Here is a 21,189-nt window from a genome sequence, read left to right as displayed (position 1 = left end):
TAATACTTTTTTCTTTTCTTTGTTTGTTTTTTACAACTCTAGCCGGCCGACCATTGCGGGCCACAGGTGAGGGCCACCACGCCCTTGCCAAGATCCAAGTGAGGGCTGTGACGCCCTCATTGGCCATACGTGAGGGCCGCCACAGGCGAGGGGCTTGCAGCCCTCCCCTGTGGCCAGTGAGGGAATTGTGGCCCTTGTTAGCCAATAGGCAAGGGTGTCGGCCCTCACCTATGGCTGGCGACATTGCCGGCCTATAGTTGGGAAAAAAAGGAAGGAAAGAAAAGGAGAACGAAAAAAAAAAAGTAATAAAAATTTATAAGAAATTGTCAACGTAGCACCGGCCATGCCACTTAAGTCAACCGATGTCCATGTCAACAATTTTCGGCCAAAATTGGACGGATGGATTACATTGGCAAATTATCAAAATATTTAGGACTAAACTGGTCTAATTAAAATATTTTGAATCGAATTGGTACCAATGCAATATGTTTAGGTATTTTTTGGTACTTTTCCCAACAATTTCGAGTTTTAATTAGGGGGTAGTTTATAATTGTAATGAGAATCGATGGAGATATTCGATCTCTATCTTGCACATGGACATCTGCTTTAACTATGGACCAAATGCGTGCTTTGGAATTGAAGCGATCGTTTCAATCATTCAATAATAATCTTAGCCACTCTTCGAGCTTCTTTTTCGAGTATGTTTAGATATAAAAAAAAAAAAATTTCGTTCTGCACCGTATTATAACAGTTTAAGTTTTGAGAGCAAACGGTTGCGCATGTAATTGGGTGCACAAGAGCAAGTAACGCCAAGCACTTCGTTCACAAAGATAAGCTTTATCGTACTGGGTTCACCTCAAATTGCCCATCCGAGAGCATCAAACAAAGCAGGATGTCTTCATAAATCGATCAAAAAAACGATGAAAAGCAAAACGCTAATCGGAACAACTCAATGACCAACGTATGGAAATTGATATTATCCTTGTCATCTACTTCTGCCTTATTCAATTGGACATGAACCATCAAAACCCTAATTCCAAAATGAAGCAACCTTAGTTTGCTAGAAAAGAGGGAAGCCGGGAAAACATAAAAACTAGGAGAGCGGATGCACCGGTTCCGAAAAAAAAATGACTTTGTTAAATCAAAACTATATCGATAATTAATGTGCTCTATACTATTTCCCATATATATGCATTAGAAAAACATTTTTTGATGCGTCTAATTAGGAGTCATATACATTGCCACGCCAATCGGATCTCCCTAGGCTGAACTCCAAGCTTGGAGTATTCATATTCAAGCTTGATCTCGTACAATCTCTCTGCTGACCCATATACTCCACCTGCATATATACATATATGGAAAACTATGTCATGTTATGGGAAAATTTAATTTCAATAACTGTGTTTAAATAGATTAGCCAAACTATAGAATAACATAAGATGACAGTGTGCAGAATCATTTGTTCAAGCTCTCTCAATTCTTATATACTTATGTCGGATATGTTTACCAAACCGAGTTACAACTAAAAGGTACATATGATACACGAGCCGACTCATTTAGACGTTCAAGCAGACTTGCATGCTTTGCGGAACAGAAAATAATCGGCCCTTTTTCCGGCTCAAACACGATTTGAAATTTGTATCATATAATCCAGCAATGAGTTGCTGCGTCCTCGTGCCCAGCGTGGAAGTGACTGTGGCAAAACCCCCGTTACATCAGTGAAACAAATGCATCGGTGACATCTTCATCTTGACAAGATCATATAAGAACCTGAATATCGATGCTCAAATGCATTAGGTATGTATAGTTATGCTGTGTTTGATCTATCCTCTAATACATTAAGCAATTATTGCTACAGTATATTATGTTTAAGAGTGAGCTTTCGGCAAGAGCATCTAGTTATATATCATGAGTATATGTATCGACAAAGGTTCCGTATACTGTCTCATGTGTGTGTCGAATACCTTGGCAATGTCTACGCATCCAGAGTTTGAAAGAGGGACAGGAGGAAAACTCGCCTACTTGTATAAACTGATTTGTTCATCTGTTTGTTAGTTGTGATATAGACTTATTTAATCTTAGTCAGTTTAAATGTTCTTTGTTCTTACTTGGACTGAATGGGGGTTTGTCTAGACGTTTCATTTTTTTAACTTAAGCTTTTGCAACGGCAACTCGAATCTCGCTCTCCTGTCATCGTTGTATTATATGAACTTTCATTATTAACTGATGTGATGTGTTTTGAGAAAAAAAATTTCATAGCTAGAGATCCTTACCATTAACTGTCGAAAGTTATAAAGAAAAAGATCAACTTTGCGACTTGTATTTGGGAGTAGTTAATTTGCCTAAGCATACATATATTGATTTTGATTTTGTCAATCACGAATTCTGAGAATTATGGCTTCACCTGGTTTCTTTATACAAGTGGTCGATTGCAAATGAAAATTTACTGTCTAAATACCTCCTTATATGTTAAGATAATCTGAGATCATGCGATAACGTAATTAACCTACTTTGCATAGAGAAGACAAATAAAACATATATTTCGTTTCGCGCTATTATCTATCATGCATGTCAGCCAAAGATTAAGGTCACTCCATAATTTTCCTTTCTCTAGACATGGTTGTCTTTTCTTATCTGATAAAAGGAGACTATACAATGATGTAACTTACATCATTGATTTATGCACATGATCGACATATATAAGTATATATAACTATGTATTATACATATATAATTGAGGGTCCGGGATTCTAAGGGTGCGCATGGCAACCATTCTGTGCCCGGGAGCAGATTCTGGTCAGAAATGATTCTTTTTTATTCTGTGCCCGGGAACAATTTTTAAGCATTTGAAGGCGTTTGGTAACTGCCCAAAATTTCTATTCTTAGAATAGAAAAAGAACAGAAATGCGTTTGGTAACTACACAAAATTTCTTTTTATTAATAATATTTTAATAATATTTTGAATTTTTTAATATTTCTTTTTTTTTCCTTTTTTTTTTTCTTTTTTTCCCTTGGCCATGGCCGGCAAGGGTGTCACGGCCTTCGCCGCCGGCCTCGCCTGTTGCGACGGCGAGGTCGACCTCGCCATGGCCGGGCGAGGCTTGACCTCGCCCAGATCTGGCAAGGTCAACCATCGCGGGGGGTGGCGACGGCGAGGTCGGCCTCGCCAGATCTGGGCAAGGCCGACCTCGCCGGCCCTGGGCGGTCGCCGGTGGCCGGTCGTCGGTGGCCGGTTGCCGGCGGTGGGCCGGGAAGAAGATGAAGAATAAATAAAAAAGAAAGAAGAAAACCAAGAAGAATCAGTTCCAGAAAAATTGTTCTAGAATCAAGAAACTACTTTTTTTTGCTTCTTGATTCTATTCCAAAACTGATTTTGGAACCAATTTTTTGCAAAATTGTGCCCGGGCACAAAAATTTTAATAAACGGATTTCTGTTCCCTAACTGATTCTGAGAATAAAAAAATAGAAATTTTTCCTATTTGGCACGTTGCCAAACGGGCCCTAAATCTCAGAGTTATGTTGAGATGAAATGGTTTCTGGCCTTGTTGTACCATCCACATCTCTAGAATTGGTGCTGTGTGGCCACTCTCCTTTACTGCAGCAACATTGTTCGAAACGAGCACCGTCGGCTATTTTTCTTGATTCTAAATCAATTTTTTGCGCATATATTTAAATTACCTTAACTACAATCAAACCATGTTTAAGGGCCTCGACGTATTTTCAGTTTTTCTAAAAGGTCGGCATCACGTGAACAATTTGCGAGTCACCTCATCAGCATCCCACATAGGGTGGCCGATGATGACTGGATGCCATGTCAATAATTTCCCGCAACAATTGACTAAAAAGATTATATTGAAAACTTTATAACTGAATTAACATCCATATGATAGTTTATGACCGAACGAGTAATTATCCCCCAAAAGGAGTATATAGAAAAATCTCATATACATTATGCAAAAAGTCTAATAAGAGAACTTTTTAAATGAGACTCATGTCAAGGACACTCCTCGGGTCGCGGAACTTGCAATCTGTGGATTCACTAGAACTATTCATTATTCCCTTTTGGGCTACCTCCCCTAGCTCGAAGCGCTCCATCTCAGGGTGGCTTGATGGATTTGAAGTTTTCGGTATTTGACTGTTAGAAATTAAACCAAATTCATTGGAAGTTGCTAATTCATTAAACAAGTTACCGAAAGCCGTTTGACTTCCAAGACTGGTGCACGCGTTCAAGAAGAGTCTCTATTGTAGTGTTGTTTTTCAAAGAGCCTATTAGAGTTTCCAGGTCTAGTTAATGTTGTGTAAATTCCTAGGAACCTATCTCCTTTGAATAGTAGATAGGAGATAGATACATTTATGAGTCATTTAAGAGTAAGTCTAAGAGTCATGTATCTAGTCTATAAATCGGCGTGTCTTGTAATTGTTTCCGATAAGGTGAAACTGATAAAAGTAAATAAGGCCTCTTTGTCTCATTCTCTTGAATTGTGTGAGTTATAATCCATCATTCAACACCCTCCGGGCCTCCCTGGTGCCTTGATTGATTTGAAGCACTTGACGTAGGACGTCGCTGATCTCTACGACCTCGAGATCTCTACTCGATTTCCTTCTATACTTACCTTGTGAAGGCAGCTCCTCCTTTAAATAGGTCGACACTGCACGCGCGCGCTCTTCTATCGTGATGAACCCGAGGTCTGTTTGCATGTGCTATATATATATATAATCATGTTGAGCTATGCGCTCCAGGATTCATAATGTATCCCCCGTTCATATCGCAGTATGGACGATATGATGAGATGATTCTTTCCTTGGCAGGTGTTGGATGCTCCAAACGAGGAGGATTTGGAAATCCCGGACCTCATTCGATACGCTCACGAAACGTTTGGAGGTCGTAGCTTTGACCCGCGGGTGAGATACTTCCCGGTCATGCTTCTTCGGTATTGGCTCGAGAACGCGGCGTCGCCGAAGCGACTCGTTGTCGATCCCCACATACCGTCCTTGTTGGGAACGCCCTCGGAATACCCAACACCAACCAAGCTAAGACCAGCAATGCAGCAAAGGATTACGCATCCAGGCTTGCGAAGGCGATCCCGCTCCCACTGGGATAAGAAGTTGTCATTGTTTGAATGGCCAGTCCCTTTTTCTTTCGTGCTACTTAGGCATTGTATAAATTCTTCTTGTAGGTAATCCTTGACAATGTAACATTCTTCTTTTTCGCTTTGAATTTTCATCTTTTCTACCTACCGTCAACAATCCCTTTTGCTTTACTCATTGACGAGTATTTAAAGGGGCCTTTTCTCTCCTGAACAAGTTTATTATAATAAGGACTCTTGAAATTCACCCGTCGTTATTCGCTTTCATTTCTCTCTACACTAGGTTTTTTAAAGAACAAAAAATAGAAAAGAAAGAGTTTCTTCTAGAGTTCTTCTCTTTAAAAGAAAAGGTCTTCTGGGTGAGGAGGGGCCGGAAATGTGAAATGCAAAGTAAAATAAAAAGAAGTTTTAGTGACAAAACAGTGTGAAATTGTAAAAGCATAATTTTTCCTCATATATTTCTTTAAATTGGTATGCATGCTTCGAAAATAGGGAAAATTACACCAAAGTTCTAACCATTTGACTTAAAGTGCAATCAAATCCTATTTTTTTGGCTTTTTCGTTTTCTGCCTTCTTCAGGCGTGGCGCCGCACCAGTGCCATATCGAATCAATTGCCACATTTATAAATACACGTGGGATCTCTGGCAAGTGCGACGCTACCACATTAGCAAAAGGGTATAAGAAGTTGCCGGAAGAAAAAATTGCGGAAATCATTGCAAATTCCTAGATTAACATATGTGGATGAGTTGTGTGCACTCATTCTAGTCTAACGCAGCACCTCCGTCGTGGAAGTGTTCAGGGTCAAATCTATGGGACCTGTTAAAGCATTACGATGATGCCTTCATGAATTTGCTTAATCTCCTAAACATAGCATCTAATGCACGTTGTACATGCTTTCATCTTCATAGTGAACCTGCTGCTCAATTTCGTGACCTTTAGCTCGAGTAAAGCAATCTGAACTCAATTGAAAAGAATATGAAACAAAATGTTGCTTCTGTTGCTTTGGACGAATTTCTGAGGATAAGGAAACTTTCTTATGCTTTGAAGCTGGGGACAAAGGTGCTGCTTCTAGTGAATTCAATTACTTAAGAAAAATTCCCGTGAAATCTTTAACCTGGCTATTCAATTACTTAACAAAAAGTTTCTTCTATGCTACATACAATTTATTATCATCTCTTTTTTTTTTCAGGTTTCTCCATCACAATAATGAAGTCTGATGAATCAATTCTGCAACGTCTGGATGCTGTTACTGAGGCTCCCAATTGGGCCTGTTGCTGTTGATGGTCAGTATTTTGCAGCCAATTGCCCTCCTGCAAAAATCGCAATGCCTTCAACAAAGAGTGAGGAGGTGAGTGCAAAGTAATTTGCAAGCCTTGTGTCCATGATTTGCAAGACTTGTGTCCATGCTTGAAATACTTTCATTACTGGGGTTAAGTCTTGGCCTTCCGGAATGTTTGAGCGCATACCGTAGATGTCGTCATTTCATCTTCCTCCAAGGACAATAAGTCAAGGAGGAAGTTCACCCTTGTCTCTGCGAGTCCCCGACCACTGTTGCAATACAAAAAGTTTACAATTAAAACTCTCCATAACAGAAGAAAACAATTGAAGCCAATGAAAAAATAAAGAAGAAACGTGCATTACCCCAGTTCTCAAATTCTACTTCCTCATGGAAGGGCTGAAAAATATTTTCAAGAGAGACGGATTGAGAGAGGAGTGAGTGTATTGAAAAGAACTATTTTTATAACGTACAAGTGATGAGTGCATGTTCCTGAGTTTAGGTCCTGATAGAGAATCAAAGAAATCTCCTAAATTATCCAGCAACATCTAATGGCAAGTTTAAGTTTCACAAAGTGGAACAAGCCCACTAAGGATCTGAAGTCCGGAAAGCCAAGACTTAACCCCAGTAATGAAAGTATTTCAAGCATGGACACAAGTCTTGCAAATCATGGACACAAGGCTTGCAAATTACTTTGCACTCACCTCCTCACTCTTCGTTGAAGGCATTGCGATTTTTGAAGGAGGGCGATTGGCTGCAAAATACTGACCATTGACCATCAACAGCAACAGGCCCAATTGGGAGCCTTAGTAACAGCATCCAGACGTTGCAGAATTGATTTATCAGACTTCATTATTGTGATGGAGAAACCTGAAAGAAAAAAAGAGATGATAATAAATTGTATGTAGCATAGAAGAAACTTTTTGTCAGAATACCAAAACACAAACCTGCCATGTCAAGAGAAGTCATAAAAGATCCAGTATATACTCTATCAACAGCCAGTCCGTGTTCCAGCTGCAGTTTAGGAACTGCTTTTCCTGCAGCAATCATTATCTCCATCACAGGGGTAGCACCTAACCTGCATGGTTTATTGTGAAAGATTAAGCAAATAAATCAGGTTTAGCTCAAAAGCTACCAGAAAGTAGCTTCCAGAAACTGGTTAGGGTGCGACCATCCATCCTTTCCTGCCCGTTCCCTCTTTTGTCACTAAGCATTGTTATCTAGTTCTGTTAGGTTCACCAATTAAGGCATGATGCATAATGGCATGTCGTGGCATTAATTTGGGATATTTCTCTCATAAGACTTCATACTAAAATGCACAAAATATACTGCTCTTTTTAGTTATTACTTTATCCAATTACCAATACAACCACCGAGTCCAAACTCTTCAATGGATGCACCTTCCTAGATATAAACCCTGCCGTCAGGTTACATTGCATCACGTGTCCCACATCCTAAAGCATTAACAAGAGGTACAAGTTACATTAGCCTAAGATCAGCCTACCTTTCTATGCACCATGATGGACGGAAAAAGATTCAATAGCCAGGTTAAAGATTTCACGGGAATTTTTCTTAAGTAATCGAATTCACTAGAAGCAGCACCTTTGTCCCCAGCTTCAAAGCATAAGAAAGTTTCCTTATCCTCAGAAATTCGTCCAAAGCAACAGAAGCAACATTTTGTTTCATATTCTCTTCAATTCAGAAGACAATTCCCTATCTCCTTAACAATTTCTCATGATCAACACGTATCAGTATCCATATCCGCAACTTTCCACCTAAGCTGCCTTCTAAAGTTGACATCCTGTCTAATCGGTCTTCTATCTTGTATTGACCCACAACAGATTCAATATAAGTCACAGAAGAAAAGAGAAATTCATGGACTTACCCATTGACCATGAGTACCACTCTATCACCTCGTGTGATAGGAACATAGCCAGTTTCCTGCAAATATGTCAAGCAGCCATAAACTTTCTACCTCAACATGCTGCATAAGAGCAATATACGTGCATTGATACATTAAAGTCAAAATAGTTGGAAAAAATTCTAGGATAAAAAGCTAGATCTTATTCAGCATCATATACTAGACCTCTAACAATTTTCCCAGGATTTCAAGGTAGGACAGAACACATGCACATTGCCATTTTGACTGCATTACGAGGAGAAACAACTTAATCTATGAAGAAATTCAGTATACAAAGAACTACCAACAGTAATCGTGATTGGACAAGGATCAGGGCATACCGTAGATAATATCTGATTCAGCACACGAGTAATTATAGCATTCACTTGCTGAAGGTCAACCACAGCAGCGCCCGGTTCTCCACGCTGAAATAAGTACATATTTAATAATTATGAAAAAGATTTAAAATGAAACAATGTATGAGCACTGGCAAAGCCAGATGCATTAAGATTGGCACTGTGTTACTTACAATCCCCACACCAACTTCCATCTTTTCTGGGCCCAAACGGTCTGACGTAACCTGACCTGGAAGTGTGCAAACTGATAATGCAACGCCCATTGTTCCCATCACTTCAGATGCACATTTAGCTTCTGCAGCAACATCAGCAAGAGACAGACCAGCAGCGGCGGCTGCTCCAGCAACCTATGTAGAGAACATATCTTACAAATTAAAATACTCCCAATTCTTTCATTTCAACAAGTAGCAAGTGACCACAGAAATTTTTAACCCAGTCAGTTTTCTTGAGTCGGTGGATTTACACAAAACAGGAGAAAATTATCTGAAAAGGATATTGCATTGGACAAATTGATCTCTACAGAAGCAGTGAGGTCTTCCAAGTAGAAATGGCCATCCGCCAACTGAGAAATCACACCCATTACACATCTCCGTCCAGTTTGCCCGACAAGAGATTGGATTGGAGATGTCTCTCAAAATTATTCACAGATGTGACAGAACTGGAGTCAGTTCCAATGATAAAAGGTTTACTGCTTTTTTCCTTAAAGTCAGTCGGCATACCCACATTCGGCAGGTGCTTGGGCTGCTAAGGACTAACGGTACACTGACAGCATTAGGTACGGCTGGGACAACCGTGGACGTACCTCGCAACTTCGAAACTCGGTCGTTTCAGTTTCGAATGCAGGCTTCGCGAAATGCTGATCACGAGAGAGTCTCCGATGCTGCAGCAGCAGCAGAAACCTATCCTCATGCAGCATCGCTTTTGTGGAGGCCTCACCGCGAATGGGCAGGCTTCCAGTGTGCCTACCAGTGTAAAAAACTTCAAATAAGCACCACATTTATCAAAATGCCCTCATTTGGCTGAGAGAAACTTATAGCTGCTACAAGGAGTCTCCCGTTCCTAAATCCGACGAACTAAATTACCCATTCAGAATTGTCTTCCCCGTACAAAAAGCGCGAAAAGGGAACCGGGAACCGATTATCTCAAAAGGGGATTTTAGAAATCATACTTTGCATCAAGAATCAAATTCAGAGTCCTTTAGTGACTCCAATAGGAAAAAAAAAAAAGAGAGAGAAAGAAAAACGTACGCAGGAAACGAAGATTTGACCATTAGGCACCCGTATGAGGACTCAAAGCACCCGAGTTCGGAAGATACTTCCAACCCCTTCAGAGAGCTACAATCGATTCCAAGCGCCTCCGATTTTGTAAAAATGCCGAAGCCACATCATATGAGGGAGCCGAAATAGAGGACATGAAGAGATGAAAGCGAAGGAGGAGTACTCGTAAAGGATCTTCTCGACCGGATCGTGATGAAACTTGGGAACCGAGAAGGCGTCGATCACGCGCGAGGCGCAGATCCCCGACCACTCGGAAGCGGCCGCCGCGTTAGGGCTTTCCTCCGCCCGCCCGCGGCTTCCGCTCCCGGCAAAGAGGCACACCGCCCGATACACCGGATCTCCGTCGATGATCGAAGACTTCACTGCCGACAGCACCACGCACGCACCAAAACAGCAATGGAAGCACCTCGATAGATCGATCCAGCAAAACTTTTTTTTTACCCGCGAAGAGAAAACGGGAGCGGCGAGAGATTTACGGGATTCGTGGCCGAGCTCGGCGTCGAGGGGCATCCATCCATCCCGAGGAGCGTAGCCCCCCTCTCGCCTTACATCTTCCTCCGCACCTCCTCCTCCTTCTTCATCGCCGCCGCGCTCATCTCTCTCTCGGGATGATGACGAACGGGGAAAATCCATTTCCCCGCCCTTCGTTACGCGATTCGCGAAAAGCCCTCCCATCATTTTGGCGGGAAAATTCCGCCTTGTTGGTGGGCCCCCTCTGGAATAGCCGCGCGTTTCGAAACTCGAAAACGACGTCGAAGCTCGCACCCCCCACCGTTTCTCCCTTCGTCGTTTACCCCCACCTCCTCCTCCTCCTCCTCCTCGTCCTTCTGTGTTACGATATCTTAAGCTAATAATTAAATTAATGAACGGAATAGCGTTTACTTGAAAACTTCAGTTCTTTGCATGATTATCTTTCTCATAAAGTGCGATTTGCTCGCTTTCCCGCGATAAATTCACATCCTGCCTAGAGACATGTGTCACGGGCGATAGTTTGGGAACGACTTATGCGGCGACTTGGCTTCCTTGGATCGTTGGAATGCCTAGCCAAGCCTTTTCCCGATCACTCACTCGCTCGGACACTCGAATCGTAGAGAGAACCTAGAGAGAAGCTCTGGGAGAGAAAGGAAATACTTCTTGTTGTTTGGATACTTCAAATGAGGAGCAGGACACCCCTTTATATAGTAGAGGGCCTCGGATTATAACCATTGATCGATTTCTAGACGAGTGGCCGAGATCATATCATTCTCGTCGACCACCTACCGACATTTATTCCGAGAGCTATCAACTATCGGCATTTATGCCGAGAACTCTCTCGAACCTCGGCACAATTACCGTCTCGCCCGTCCTTAGGAAAATTCCGAAAGCTCCATTGGGTTTTGGACGGGTCTTCGTCGATGTGTCACGGTCCTTGGTGTTAGAAAACCTCTTGACCGTGACACATGCATAGATTGCCACGATTATATTGGTAACATCCTATTTAGTTTAGGATTCCAGGAGATATCGATACCATATTAGGTAAGACCTTTTCGATTGCTCCTCGCCCGTGTAATAGAATAAAGTACCGTGTATTTACCGAGAACCCATACACAAATAGACGTACGATACAAAATGAATGTCGCATAATTATTTTAATATATACGTAATCTGTCGTTTTTATTCCAAAGAAAAAATATGATGTATATTAATAAAATAAAGATCCAAGGAGGACCCGACCTCTCCTTAGAAAGAGGGTGCGAATAATTTTTTCTCCATTTTAAAAATACCGTCGGAAAGAAAAAAAACAAACAAACTTTAATATAGTGTTATGGACTATTCGATTTTTTTCTTTTTACCTTAAAACTTGATTTTTTTTTATCATGCTCATATGATATTGTTCATCCGAATATTATTCATATACCAAAAGTTTAGGGACTGCATTGAACGAATTAAAAGTTTAAGGACGATATTGCACATTAAACCACAATTCATGGACCATTCACGTCATTTTCTCTTAATAATATAGACACGCTCGTGGATTGATGCGGAGATGAATACACATAAGCACGTGCCTTTAGAGATGGCCTCTAGAGAACACGCGAGCATGATAATCGACATTCCGATTTATGGCGACACATATAATCATGCTGCGATTATTGCGAAAACGATATTGACAAGTAAACTTTTCCGGAGATCTTGGAGGACTTTCATTCGTGTGTAAGGATAACGATGACACGAAGGCACAGGCAGAAGACAAGCAATCTCAAGAAAGGTCAAAAAAACGGCTGAGGGAGATTAAGAAGCGCACAGGTCAAATTAGAAGACGTGGATAAGAAACGAAACTCACATTATTCAAACGCGGCAACGCAGACTAAATGCATAAGTTTCACGAAGTGAAGTCACTCGAACTTGACTTATAATTAGGCTCGACAACAATCGATTTATATCTGTTTCTCTTGTCTCCATTATGAGCAAATCGACGGCATTATCAATTATGCACAAAAGACACTTGAATTGGGACTAACGGCGTGTTTGGCAACCGGCCAAACAATAACTATTTCTATATTTTTGTTCCCAGAATCAGTTTTGGAACAGAATCAAGAAGCAAAAAAAAGTTGTTTCTTGATTCTGGAAACAAGAATCATAAATGGAAAATAATTTTTTTTTTTCTTCTTCTTCATCTTCTTGGCCTGTGGCCAATCACCGGCGACCGGCCACAGGCCAGGGCCGGCGAGAGTGGCGGCTAGGGCGACAGCGAGGGCTATGACGCCCTCACCGACCCTGGCCTATGGCCGATCACCGAAGATCTGGCCATGGCCAAGGAAGGGGAAGGGGAAGAAAAAAAAAAGAAAAAAAGAAAGAAATATTAAAAAATTCAAAATATTATTAATAAAAAAAAAAAATTGTGCGGTTACCAAACCCATTTTTGTTCTTTTTCTATTCCAAGAATAGAAATTTTGGGTAGTTACCAAACGCCTTCAAATGCTTAGAAATTGTTCCCGGGCACGGCATCAAAAAGAATTATTTATGAGCAGAATCAGTTTCCGGGAACAGAATGGTTGCCAAACGCATCCTAATATCGACTTCGCTATAATCATCACTTCATGTGATTCTAGATTAAATCTTAGTTCTGTGTATAATTTAGACCAACGCTACTAATATGTCCTCAAAATTTTTCGAGCTTTAACGAATGCACAACATTGAAAACAGTTCATGATATTCAATCGAAGACATGATGCCAAAAGGTCCAATTCTTGTTTGTCGGACAATTTCGGGAAAAAGTACCAAAAAAGTTCTAAATCTATTACAATGGTACAAATTCAATCCTAAATTTTTCAATTTGACTGATGTAATCCTAAATTCTTTTGAGGATTTGTGAATGTAACTCATCTAACCAATTTTGGGTGGAAATCATTGACATGGACGTTATCCATTTTACGTAATATGATCAATGCTGACGTGGACAAAAGTCACAGTTTTTATATTCTTTCTGAATTTTTTGATTTTTTTTCTTTTTTTCCTTTCTTTGTTTTTTTTAGAACTCTGGCCGATGAGGGCCAGCGATCCTCGCTTGGTCTGGGCGAGGGCGTTGAGGCCCTCGTCAACCATAGACAAGGGCAATGACGCCGCTGGCCACAGGCAAGGGGCTCACGGCCCTCCCCTATGGCTAGCGAGGGCATCACAACCTTTGTCCATGGCCAGTCAAGGCTGCAACGTCCTCACCTAGACCAAGAAACGGCCGCTAGGCCTCGCCTGTGGCCAACGATGGTCTGCTGTTGTCGACCCACAGATGGGAAAAAAAAACGAAGGAAAGAAAAGAACAAGGAAAAAAAACCATAAAGGCAATAAAAACTTCGGAAAAATTAAAAAATTAACAACATCAGTGCTGACCACGCCACGCAGGACGATCGGTGTTCATGTTAGCAATTTTCCTCCAAAATTGGCCGGTTGGATTACATTAATTGGCAAATCATCAAAATGTTTAAGACTAAATTAGTCTAATCAAAATGTTTTAGAACGAATTGGTACCAATGCGATAGATTTATGTCTTTTTTGGTGCTTTTCCCAGCATTTTCTATTTAATTAGGGGCTACTTCATAATTGTAACGAGAATCAACGGAGATAGTACCATCTCTATCTTGCACATGGACATCTGCTTCAACTATGGACCAAGTGAATGCTTTGGAATTGAAGAAATTATTTCGATCATTCGACGATAATCTTAGCCACTTCTTGAGCTTCTTCTCTGGGTATGTTACGATATAAAGTTCATTCCGCACCGTATTATAACAGCTTAAGTTTTCGGAGTAAACGGTCGCGCATGTAATTGGGTACACAAGGACAACTAACACCAAACAATTCGTTCATAAAGACAAGCTTTATCGTACTGGGTTCACCTCAAATTGCCCATCCGAGAGAATCAAACAAAACAGGATGTCTTCATAAATCGATCAAAAAAACGATGAAAAGCAAAACCCCAATTGGAACAACTCAATTACCAACGTGTGGGAATTGATATTATCCTTGTCATCTAGTTTTGCCTTATTCAACTGGACGCGAACCATCAAAACCCTAATTCCAAAATAAAGCAACCTTAGTTTGCTAGAAAAGAGGGAAGCCGGGAAAACAAAAAAGCTAGGAGAGCAGATGCACGGGTTGCGGAAAAAAAATGACTTTGTTAAATCAAAACTATATCGATAATTAATGTGCTCTATAATATTTCCCATTTATATGCATTAAAAAACATTTTTTGATGCGTCTAATTAGGAGTCATATACATTGCCACGCCAATCGGATCTCCCTAGGCAGAACTCCAAGCTTGGAGTATTCATATTCAGGCTTGATCTCGCACAATCTCTCTGCTGACCCATATACTCCACCTGCGTATATATATGGAAAACTATGTCATGTCATGAGAAGATTTAATTTCAATGGCTGTGTTTAAATGGATTAGCCAAACTATAGAATAACATAAGCTCACAATTTTGTATACTTAACTTATGTCGAATTTGTTTACAAACCGAGTTACAACCAAAAGGTACACATAATACACAAGTTGACTCATTTAGACGTTCAAGGCAGACTCGCATGCTTTGCGGAACGGAAAATAATCCGGCCTTTTTCCGGCTCAAACACGATTTGAAATTTGTATCATATAATCCGGCGATGAGTTGCATCCTCGTGCCTAGTGTGGAAGTGACTGTCGCAAAACCTCTGTCGCATCAGCGAAACAAATGCATTGGTGACATCTTCATCTCAACAAGATCATAAAAGAACCTACATACCGGTGCTTAAATGCATTAGGTATGTATAGCTCTTTTGCGTACTGATCTATCCTCAAATACATTAAGATGTTATTAATACAGTATATTATGTTTAAGAGTGAGCTTTTCGCAAGAGCATCTAGTTATATATCATGAGTATATGTATTGACAAAGGTTCCGTATAGTGTCTCATGAGTGTGTCGAATACCTTGGCATTGTCTACGGATCCAGAGTTCGAAAGAGGGACAGAAGGAAAACTCGCCTTCTTGTATAAACTGATTTGTTCATCTGTTTGTTAGTTGTAATATAGACTTTCCTAATCTTAGTCAGTTTAAGTGTTCCTTGTTCTTACTTAGACTGAATAGGGTTTGTCTAGACTTTTCATTTTTTTTAACTTAAAATTTTGCAACGGCAACTCAAATCTCGCTCTCGTGTCGCCGTTGTATTATATGAACTTTCATTATTAACTAATGTGAGTATTTTGAGAAATTTATTTTCATAGCTAGAGTTCCTTACCGTTAACTGTCGAAAGTTATACAGAAAAAGATCAACTTTGCGACTTACATTTGGGAGTAGCTAATTTGCCTACGCATACATATATTGATTTTGATTTTGTCAATCACGAATCCAGAGAATTATCGCCTCACCTGGTTTCTTTATACAAGTGGTCGATTGCAAATGGAAATTTACCTGTCTAAACACATCCTTATATGTTAAGATAATCAGAGATCATGCGATAATGTAATTAACCTACTTTGCATAGAGAAGACAAATAAAACATATATTTCGTTGCGCTATTATTTGACTCTATATGTCTATCATGCATGTCAGCCAAAGATTAAGGTCACTCCATAATTTTCCTTTCTCTATACACGGTTGTCTTTTCTTATCTGATAACAGGAGACTATATAATGATGTAAACTTACATCATTGATTTATGCACATGATCGACATATATAAGTGTCTATAACTATGTATTTATACATATAAATTTGAGGGTCCGAGATTCTAACCTCAGAGTTATGTTGAGATGAAATGGTTTCTGGACTTTTTGTCCCATCCACATCTCTAGAATTGGTGCTGTGTGGCCACTCTCCTTTACTGCAAAAAACATTGTTCGAAAAAAGCACCGTCGGTTATATTTCTTGATTCTAAATAAATTTTTTCACGCATATAATTAAACTACCTTAACTACAATCAAACCAAGTTTATGGACCTCAAAATATCATTAGCCAAAAGTAATCTTTGAGACTAGATAAAATCAAAGGCACCCATGTTTTTTTTTATCTATGGTAATTATGATCTAACGTATGCATAGCAACTTTCTTCTTGTTATATCCTAGTCCCGACATCCCATAAACGAGCGATAATTATATACTACACATAAACAAATTATAAGTAAAAGGTACATTAAAAACAAACGCCAAAGTTTTTTTTTTCCTTTGAATTTTTGTAAGATGATGGGATTACAAAGATATATACATCTTGAGAAACAATTTAGAACTCTTATGTCTTTGTGATAGACTCCGGACTTTCAAATCTCGTTTTGAAAAGACTAGAGAAGTTGCACAAGGTGACGGAACAACTTACTTCAGAAACTAATGAATATCATAATCAGCTAACACCTCCAAGTTTCAAAAGATTCCCAAATAATTTTATTTAAAAGCAAAAGGTGATTTACATAATCAGATTTCGTAATTGACTTAGGAATAGCTCCATTGACTAATGTATAAGTTGTAATGAGAATGAATTGACTAGTTGCTAAATGTCCCTAGAAAAATATTCAGCTTTTGCGTGCTTTCAGGGTGCTGGTCCATGCATGTGTCCTCGGACATTATATTATTGAGGATGATTTTGGACCAGAGAACAGTTGACTTGAAGGTTCAAGAACTTGTTCTCTGAACGATAGGGGAATCCAAGACTACAGATCTAGGAGTGTGTCGATGTGAATTGCTAAATGGTTCCATGAAAAGGAGAAAACAAAACGATGACCATATTGCATTCACACCAGTTACACTAATCATATACAGTCCCACTACTTTAATAATGCCTATTGACTCTTCATTTTGGCTTAAGTTGGATACATTATAAAGTATATCATCTAGTTGAAAAATCTCTTGGCAATGGTGTGGTAACGGGAAGAGAAGGAACTCTGCACGAATCCAAGTCAACAGTGCCAGTAGGGGCGTGTTATCTAAAGCCAAAGTTAAGGGAGAAACAGGCAGTTACTATATCTTCTAAAATATTTTGAGATTTCAAGAGAGAAGTGACAGGCAAAAATCGGTCCATTTTTCATCTGTGTATAATTGTGTTGGCGTTAAGCAGTAGTGCCTGGTTGAATTGCAAATCATCATGTAGCTTCTGTATCTCCTCTTTGTCAATCATGAGCATAAGTTGAGTTGGTTCGATCTACTCTCAGTCCATATTTCTAGACATATTGTATCATCTTGAAAGTTATGATGATGCATACTAGAATTAGATATTGAAAGATAAATGAGGAATAACTACTAGAAAGTCTGAGAAAATGCCCGATGGTAAGAATGGACCACAATGAGGCCGAATAACAAATTGTGTATGGCAATATGAACTCTTTAAACACCAGAACATTTTAGTATCCTTCAGCATTAAGGATCGCTGCAGTTTTTCAGATGATGGGAATTAACTAAAGACTATATTGCAGCTCTATCCTCACTTTAGATTGCATTGCAGGAGAATGAAGAGAAAATCCAAAACGTTTGTCAAACTATGATGGATATGCTTTTCTTCAACTGCATGCATTATGTTTTTATTATTATTCATGTATGATTTAACAAAGTTCCTTTAGTTCCGAGCACAACTCCATATAGATTAGAACAAGAAAGAGTGGAAAAAAGGAAAGCTAAGTGAAAAGCCAAAAACAAAAGCTGTGTCAGCACTTTCAAGTTAAAGAAAAGACATTTCATCCAATCAAAAAAGAGAAAAGAAAAAGAAACTTCAGATAAGGGTGTTGAGTTGATTTATTTCACATCAGAAGTATCGAATGCGGAGATACAAATACAGAAAATATGATGATTTCATTACCCAAAAAGAAAAAAGAGAGAAATACAGTATGGTAGTTTTCCATTACCTTGAACAGTTAGTCCACATGTTATGTCTAGTTGAAGCTCTTAAATTAGAACCATCAGCTCTCTGGTTTCCATTTTGATGGAATGTTTTTAACGGGGGCAAAAAGTCTTCATCACCAGATCCATCTGATTTTCACTCAAAAAATTAAAGAAAAAAAAGGAGGAACACGAGAATAGAGGTTAGGGCATATAAGAAAGTGCTTGGGCATGTTGCATGTTGGCATGTTTGAACATACATGATCTTGGGGGTGAAAATGCATGTGAGTAAAATATGAGAGAGAGAGAGAGAGAGAGAGAGAGTCTCCTAAACTTTTCAAAAGATTGATGATAAACGAAACAAATAAAGTAGCCATTAAATTAATTAATTAATTAGTTAATTAAATCTATACAGTAGCTTAAGACAAGGTAACATATTAATTAATGTTTACCTGAGGAAGCAGCTGCTTTGTCAGTATTCTTAACAGTCCTATACATCTGAAAGGAGCAAAACAAGACAAAGGAAATGAATAGAGGATGAATAAAAGCAAAAGAAATTGACCAAGAATAGAGCAAAAGATAATGAAAAAAAGTCTACCTTTTATTATTTTTTTCCTTTCTTAAAAGAAGGGAGCTATATAGAAATAACATTAAAAGAAACCCCCACTCCTAGTCCAGGAAAATCAAATCAGATGCTTCTTCTTTCTGGATTTTTCTTGGGTTTGTTTATTAACCCCGAGGTTGATGTTTGGTAAGGTCAGTAATTGCTTGTATTATTGAGAAATGATGGCTACTTTTTCTTCTCTCTCTCTAAAAAGCAGTTTCTGTCCTGTGTATCAGAAAGAACAGAGAGAAGGAGAGAGGGACTCCCAACTGTTCATTCACTGCACGTTCATCGACTCCCGTGCCAGTCGGAGAGATGCAGTCTTTAGAAACACTCAGAGAGAGAGAGAGAGAGAGAGAGAGAGAGTGAATGAGTGAGTAACCGATATTTTTGGGTTCTTTATGCTTCTTTTTTAGGGGAGCAAAAGTAATTCTGAATTGTTGTTTGATGCTTTGATCTCTTCTTCAACATCACCCTATCATTCTGCTAATTTTCTTCAAGGAATTAAAAATATCTCAGCAGATGAATGTGGCTATGGGAGTGCTGAAGAAATGCAGCAATATATAATACCTGTAAGTGGCTCTTCACATGAGCCAGTGTTAGGTCCTTCACATCCATCAGCTCCAACACTGATTTTGGTGTAGCCCCTAGAAAATGAAAAATTAACACCAAGCAGAACATACCAAACAAAATTATGCTCATGAAACTTGTCTTTCAATCAAACAGCCTCAGGAGAAAGAAGAAGATTAAGCATGAGAGAGAGAGAGAGAGAGAGAGAGAGAGAGAGTTTACTTTCATGGCCACCAAGAAGCTCAACGGAATGAACAAAGCGGGCATGGAGAGAGCTAGTCCAACGCATCCTCGGAGCCCTCATGTTCCTCTTGTTGCTCTGCAACTTGGGCACGAACCTGTATCTCGAGACCAACCCGTTCGATTCGCCTGGCGATCCATACTGGTGGTGGTGATGTAGGTACTGCATCATCATCATCTGCCTTGACTTGAAATTGTGATTCAGATTATCCATCGTTATACCGTTGAATCTCGAACCACCTCCACCGCCGGAATTCAACACGTACATGGGCTCAAAATAATTGCTCGGACTACTAGAACTGTTGTTCATGTTCATCATGTCGTTGCTCGGCCTAGGGAAATTGTAACATAACTTCGGATTATTGTCCCTCGTTGTCATCACATCTCTGGGGAAATCGCGATCTGCCTGCGGAGGAAACGGGAAAGAATTGTTACAAGCGCCAGTGTTGTACACTGGAATGCCCTTGATCGGTCGAAGCTTGTCCGAGACACCGAGCAGCGACATCCCGCTGCTTATGTGGCTGAGACTTCCATGGCCAATTACATGCCTCCTCTTGAAATAATCCTCTACTTGATGATCTCCATTGTGTGCATGGCCGATGCTCCTCCGCCACGGGCTCTCAGCCTCTAAGGGGTTGTTCGTGGCCTCAGCAGTGGCCGGGAAATTCGATAGGGAGAGTCGGATGTCCGCAGCAACATCAGCCTTGAGAACGGAACTGTCACTGTGGGACTTTAGGGCATAATGATAGTCGTCGTCATCCTCGCTGCCTCTCCGCCAAATGTTGAAGCTCGAGTTCGAGTCCCCCTCGTTGTTCCCACCGCCGCAGATCGAGGAAGGGGCGCTGTTCGGAGGGCTTATGTGGAGGGAAAGATCAGGGAAGTAGTTCTTTTCTTCCATCTGGACACCAACTTAGAGCTCACCCAGAGATCAAAAGTATGAGCTAGGAATTTTTCTTAGCTTTCTTCTGGTCTTCTGAAGAAAAACAGATATGGGTCACTTTGTGCTCTCCCACACAGCTGAAAACTAGGGGTAGAAAAAGGAGAGGATGTTGTTTAGTGCCTTTAATTTTGAAAACCTGGGTTTCTTTTCTTTCTTTTTTTCGGGTTTCTCTACTTCTTGGGAATATAAGAACAGTGATGTTTATTTTTCCTTTTTGTGGGTGGTGGGTTGAGAGAGAGTTGCAGATTACTGGAAAGAGATGGTGTATGATGAGCTTGAAAAGGTTATAGCTGTGAAAGAGAGAGAGAGAGAGAGAGCAAGAGTGAGGTCCAAAAGAGAGCTAAATGAAAAAGAAAGACTTTTCTTGAGAGAGAGAGAGAGAGACAGAGAGAGAGAGAGAGATGGGAAATACTCGGAAAGGATTGGAAAAGAGGGAGGATTTGAAGGGGGTGTTGCGTTCTGCTGCCTCGAGAGTATATATAAGAAAACGACACTGCAACAAAGGAAGCTTGGCCCTCTCTCTCTCTCTCTCTCTCTCTCTCTCTCTCTCTCTCTCTCTCTCTCTCTCTGTGCAATAGTCAAAACAGCATATAAAGTCAGGCAACTTGGTATCCCTCC

General features: G+C 40.0%; 2 protein-coding genes across 5 annotated transcripts; both read right to left on the bottom strand.

Moving 5' to 3' along the window:
* Positions 1-1,120: 1,120 nt before the first annotated feature.
* On the bottom strand, positions 1,121-20,978 carry LOC115690645 (transcription repressor KAN1-like). 3 transcript variants are annotated; one of them, XM_056318134.1, is made up of 6 exons: positions 19,614-20,978; positions 19,392-19,468; positions 18,670-18,715; positions 18,244-18,367; positions 3,510-3,595; positions 1,121-1,341 (listed from the first exon to the last, which is right to left on the bottom strand). In XM_056318134.1, the coding sequence occupies exons 1-6, from the start codon at positions 20,527-20,529 to the stop codon at positions 1,223-1,225; spliced, it is 1,368 nt and encodes a 455-aa protein (XP_056174109.1). In that variant the 5' UTR covers positions 20,530-20,978; the 3' UTR covers positions 1,121-1,222. The 3 variants fall into 3 exon arrangements, with proteins under 3 accessions (XP_056174109.1, XP_030472924.1, XP_056174112.1); XM_030617064.2 differs by lacking the exons at positions 1,121-1,341; positions 3,510-3,595 and adding exons at positions 14,530-14,753; positions 16,151-16,238 and having other exon boundaries at positions 19,614-20,976; XM_056318137.1 differs by lacking the exons at positions 1,121-1,341; positions 3,510-3,595 and adding exons at positions 14,836-15,087; positions 16,151-16,238 and having other exon boundaries at positions 19,614-20,977.
* LOC130140002 (putative 3,4-dihydroxy-2-butanone kinase) lies at positions 6,538-9,837 on the bottom strand. Of its 2 annotated transcripts, XR_008818007.1 has the most exons (7): positions 9,423-9,837; positions 8,794-8,967; positions 8,606-8,689; positions 8,250-8,305; positions 7,312-7,442; positions 7,069-7,234; positions 6,538-6,636 (listed from the first exon to the last, which is right to left on the bottom strand). XR_008818007.1 is itself a non-coding variant. In XM_056318142.1 (6 exons), the coding sequence occupies exons 1-6, from the start codon at positions 9,615-9,617 to the stop codon at positions 7,143-7,145; spliced, it is 732 nt and encodes a 243-aa protein (XP_056174117.1). In that variant the 5' UTR covers positions 9,618-9,837; the 3' UTR covers positions 6,809-7,142. The 2 variants fall into 2 exon arrangements, 1 of the variants encoding a protein (XP_056174117.1); XM_056318142.1 differs by lacking the exon at positions 6,538-6,636 and having other exon boundaries at positions 6,809-7,234.
* Positions 20,979-21,189: the final 211 nt, after the last annotated feature.

This window comes from Syzygium oleosum, unplaced genomic scaffold (genome assembly GCF_021117445.2).
Source record: "Syzygium oleosum isolate NSW1041296 unplaced genomic scaffold, Sole_v2.1 Sole_v2.01, whole genome shotgun sequence".
NCBI classification, from domain to species: Eukaryota; Viridiplantae; Streptophyta; class Magnoliopsida; order Myrtales; family Myrtaceae; genus Syzygium; species Syzygium oleosum.
This window is presented reverse-complemented; position numbering and strand designations above follow the sequence as displayed.

Excerpts from the sequence above, each read along its gene's own strand:
- LOC130140002 (XM_056318142.1), bottom strand. The coding sequence starts at position 9,617 with ATGTGGTGCTTATTTGAAGTTTTTTACACTGGTAGGCACACTGGAAGC. Across the intron at positions 8,306-8,605 it reads TGAATCAGATATTATCTACG|GAAACTGGCTATGTTCCTAT; the intron begins GTATGCCCTGAT and ends ACATATTTGCAG. Across the intron at positions 7,443-8,249 it reads GTGGTACTCATGGTCAATGG|GTTAGGTGCTACCCCTGTGA; the intron begins GTAAGTCCATGA and ends TAAACCATGCAG.
- LOC115690645 (XM_056318134.1), bottom strand. The coding sequence starts at position 20,529 with ATGGAAGAAAAGAACTACTTCCCTGATCTTTCCCTCCACATAAGCCCT. Across the intron at positions 18,368-18,669 it reads CAAAGCAGCTGCTTCCTCAG|ATGGATCTGGTGATGAAGAC; the intron begins GTAAACATTAAT and ends AGTGAAAATCAG. Across the intron at positions 3,596-18,243 it reads ATGTGGACTAACTGTTCAAG|TAAAGGAGAGTGGCCACACA; the intron begins GTAATGGAAAAC and ends ATGTTGCTGCAG.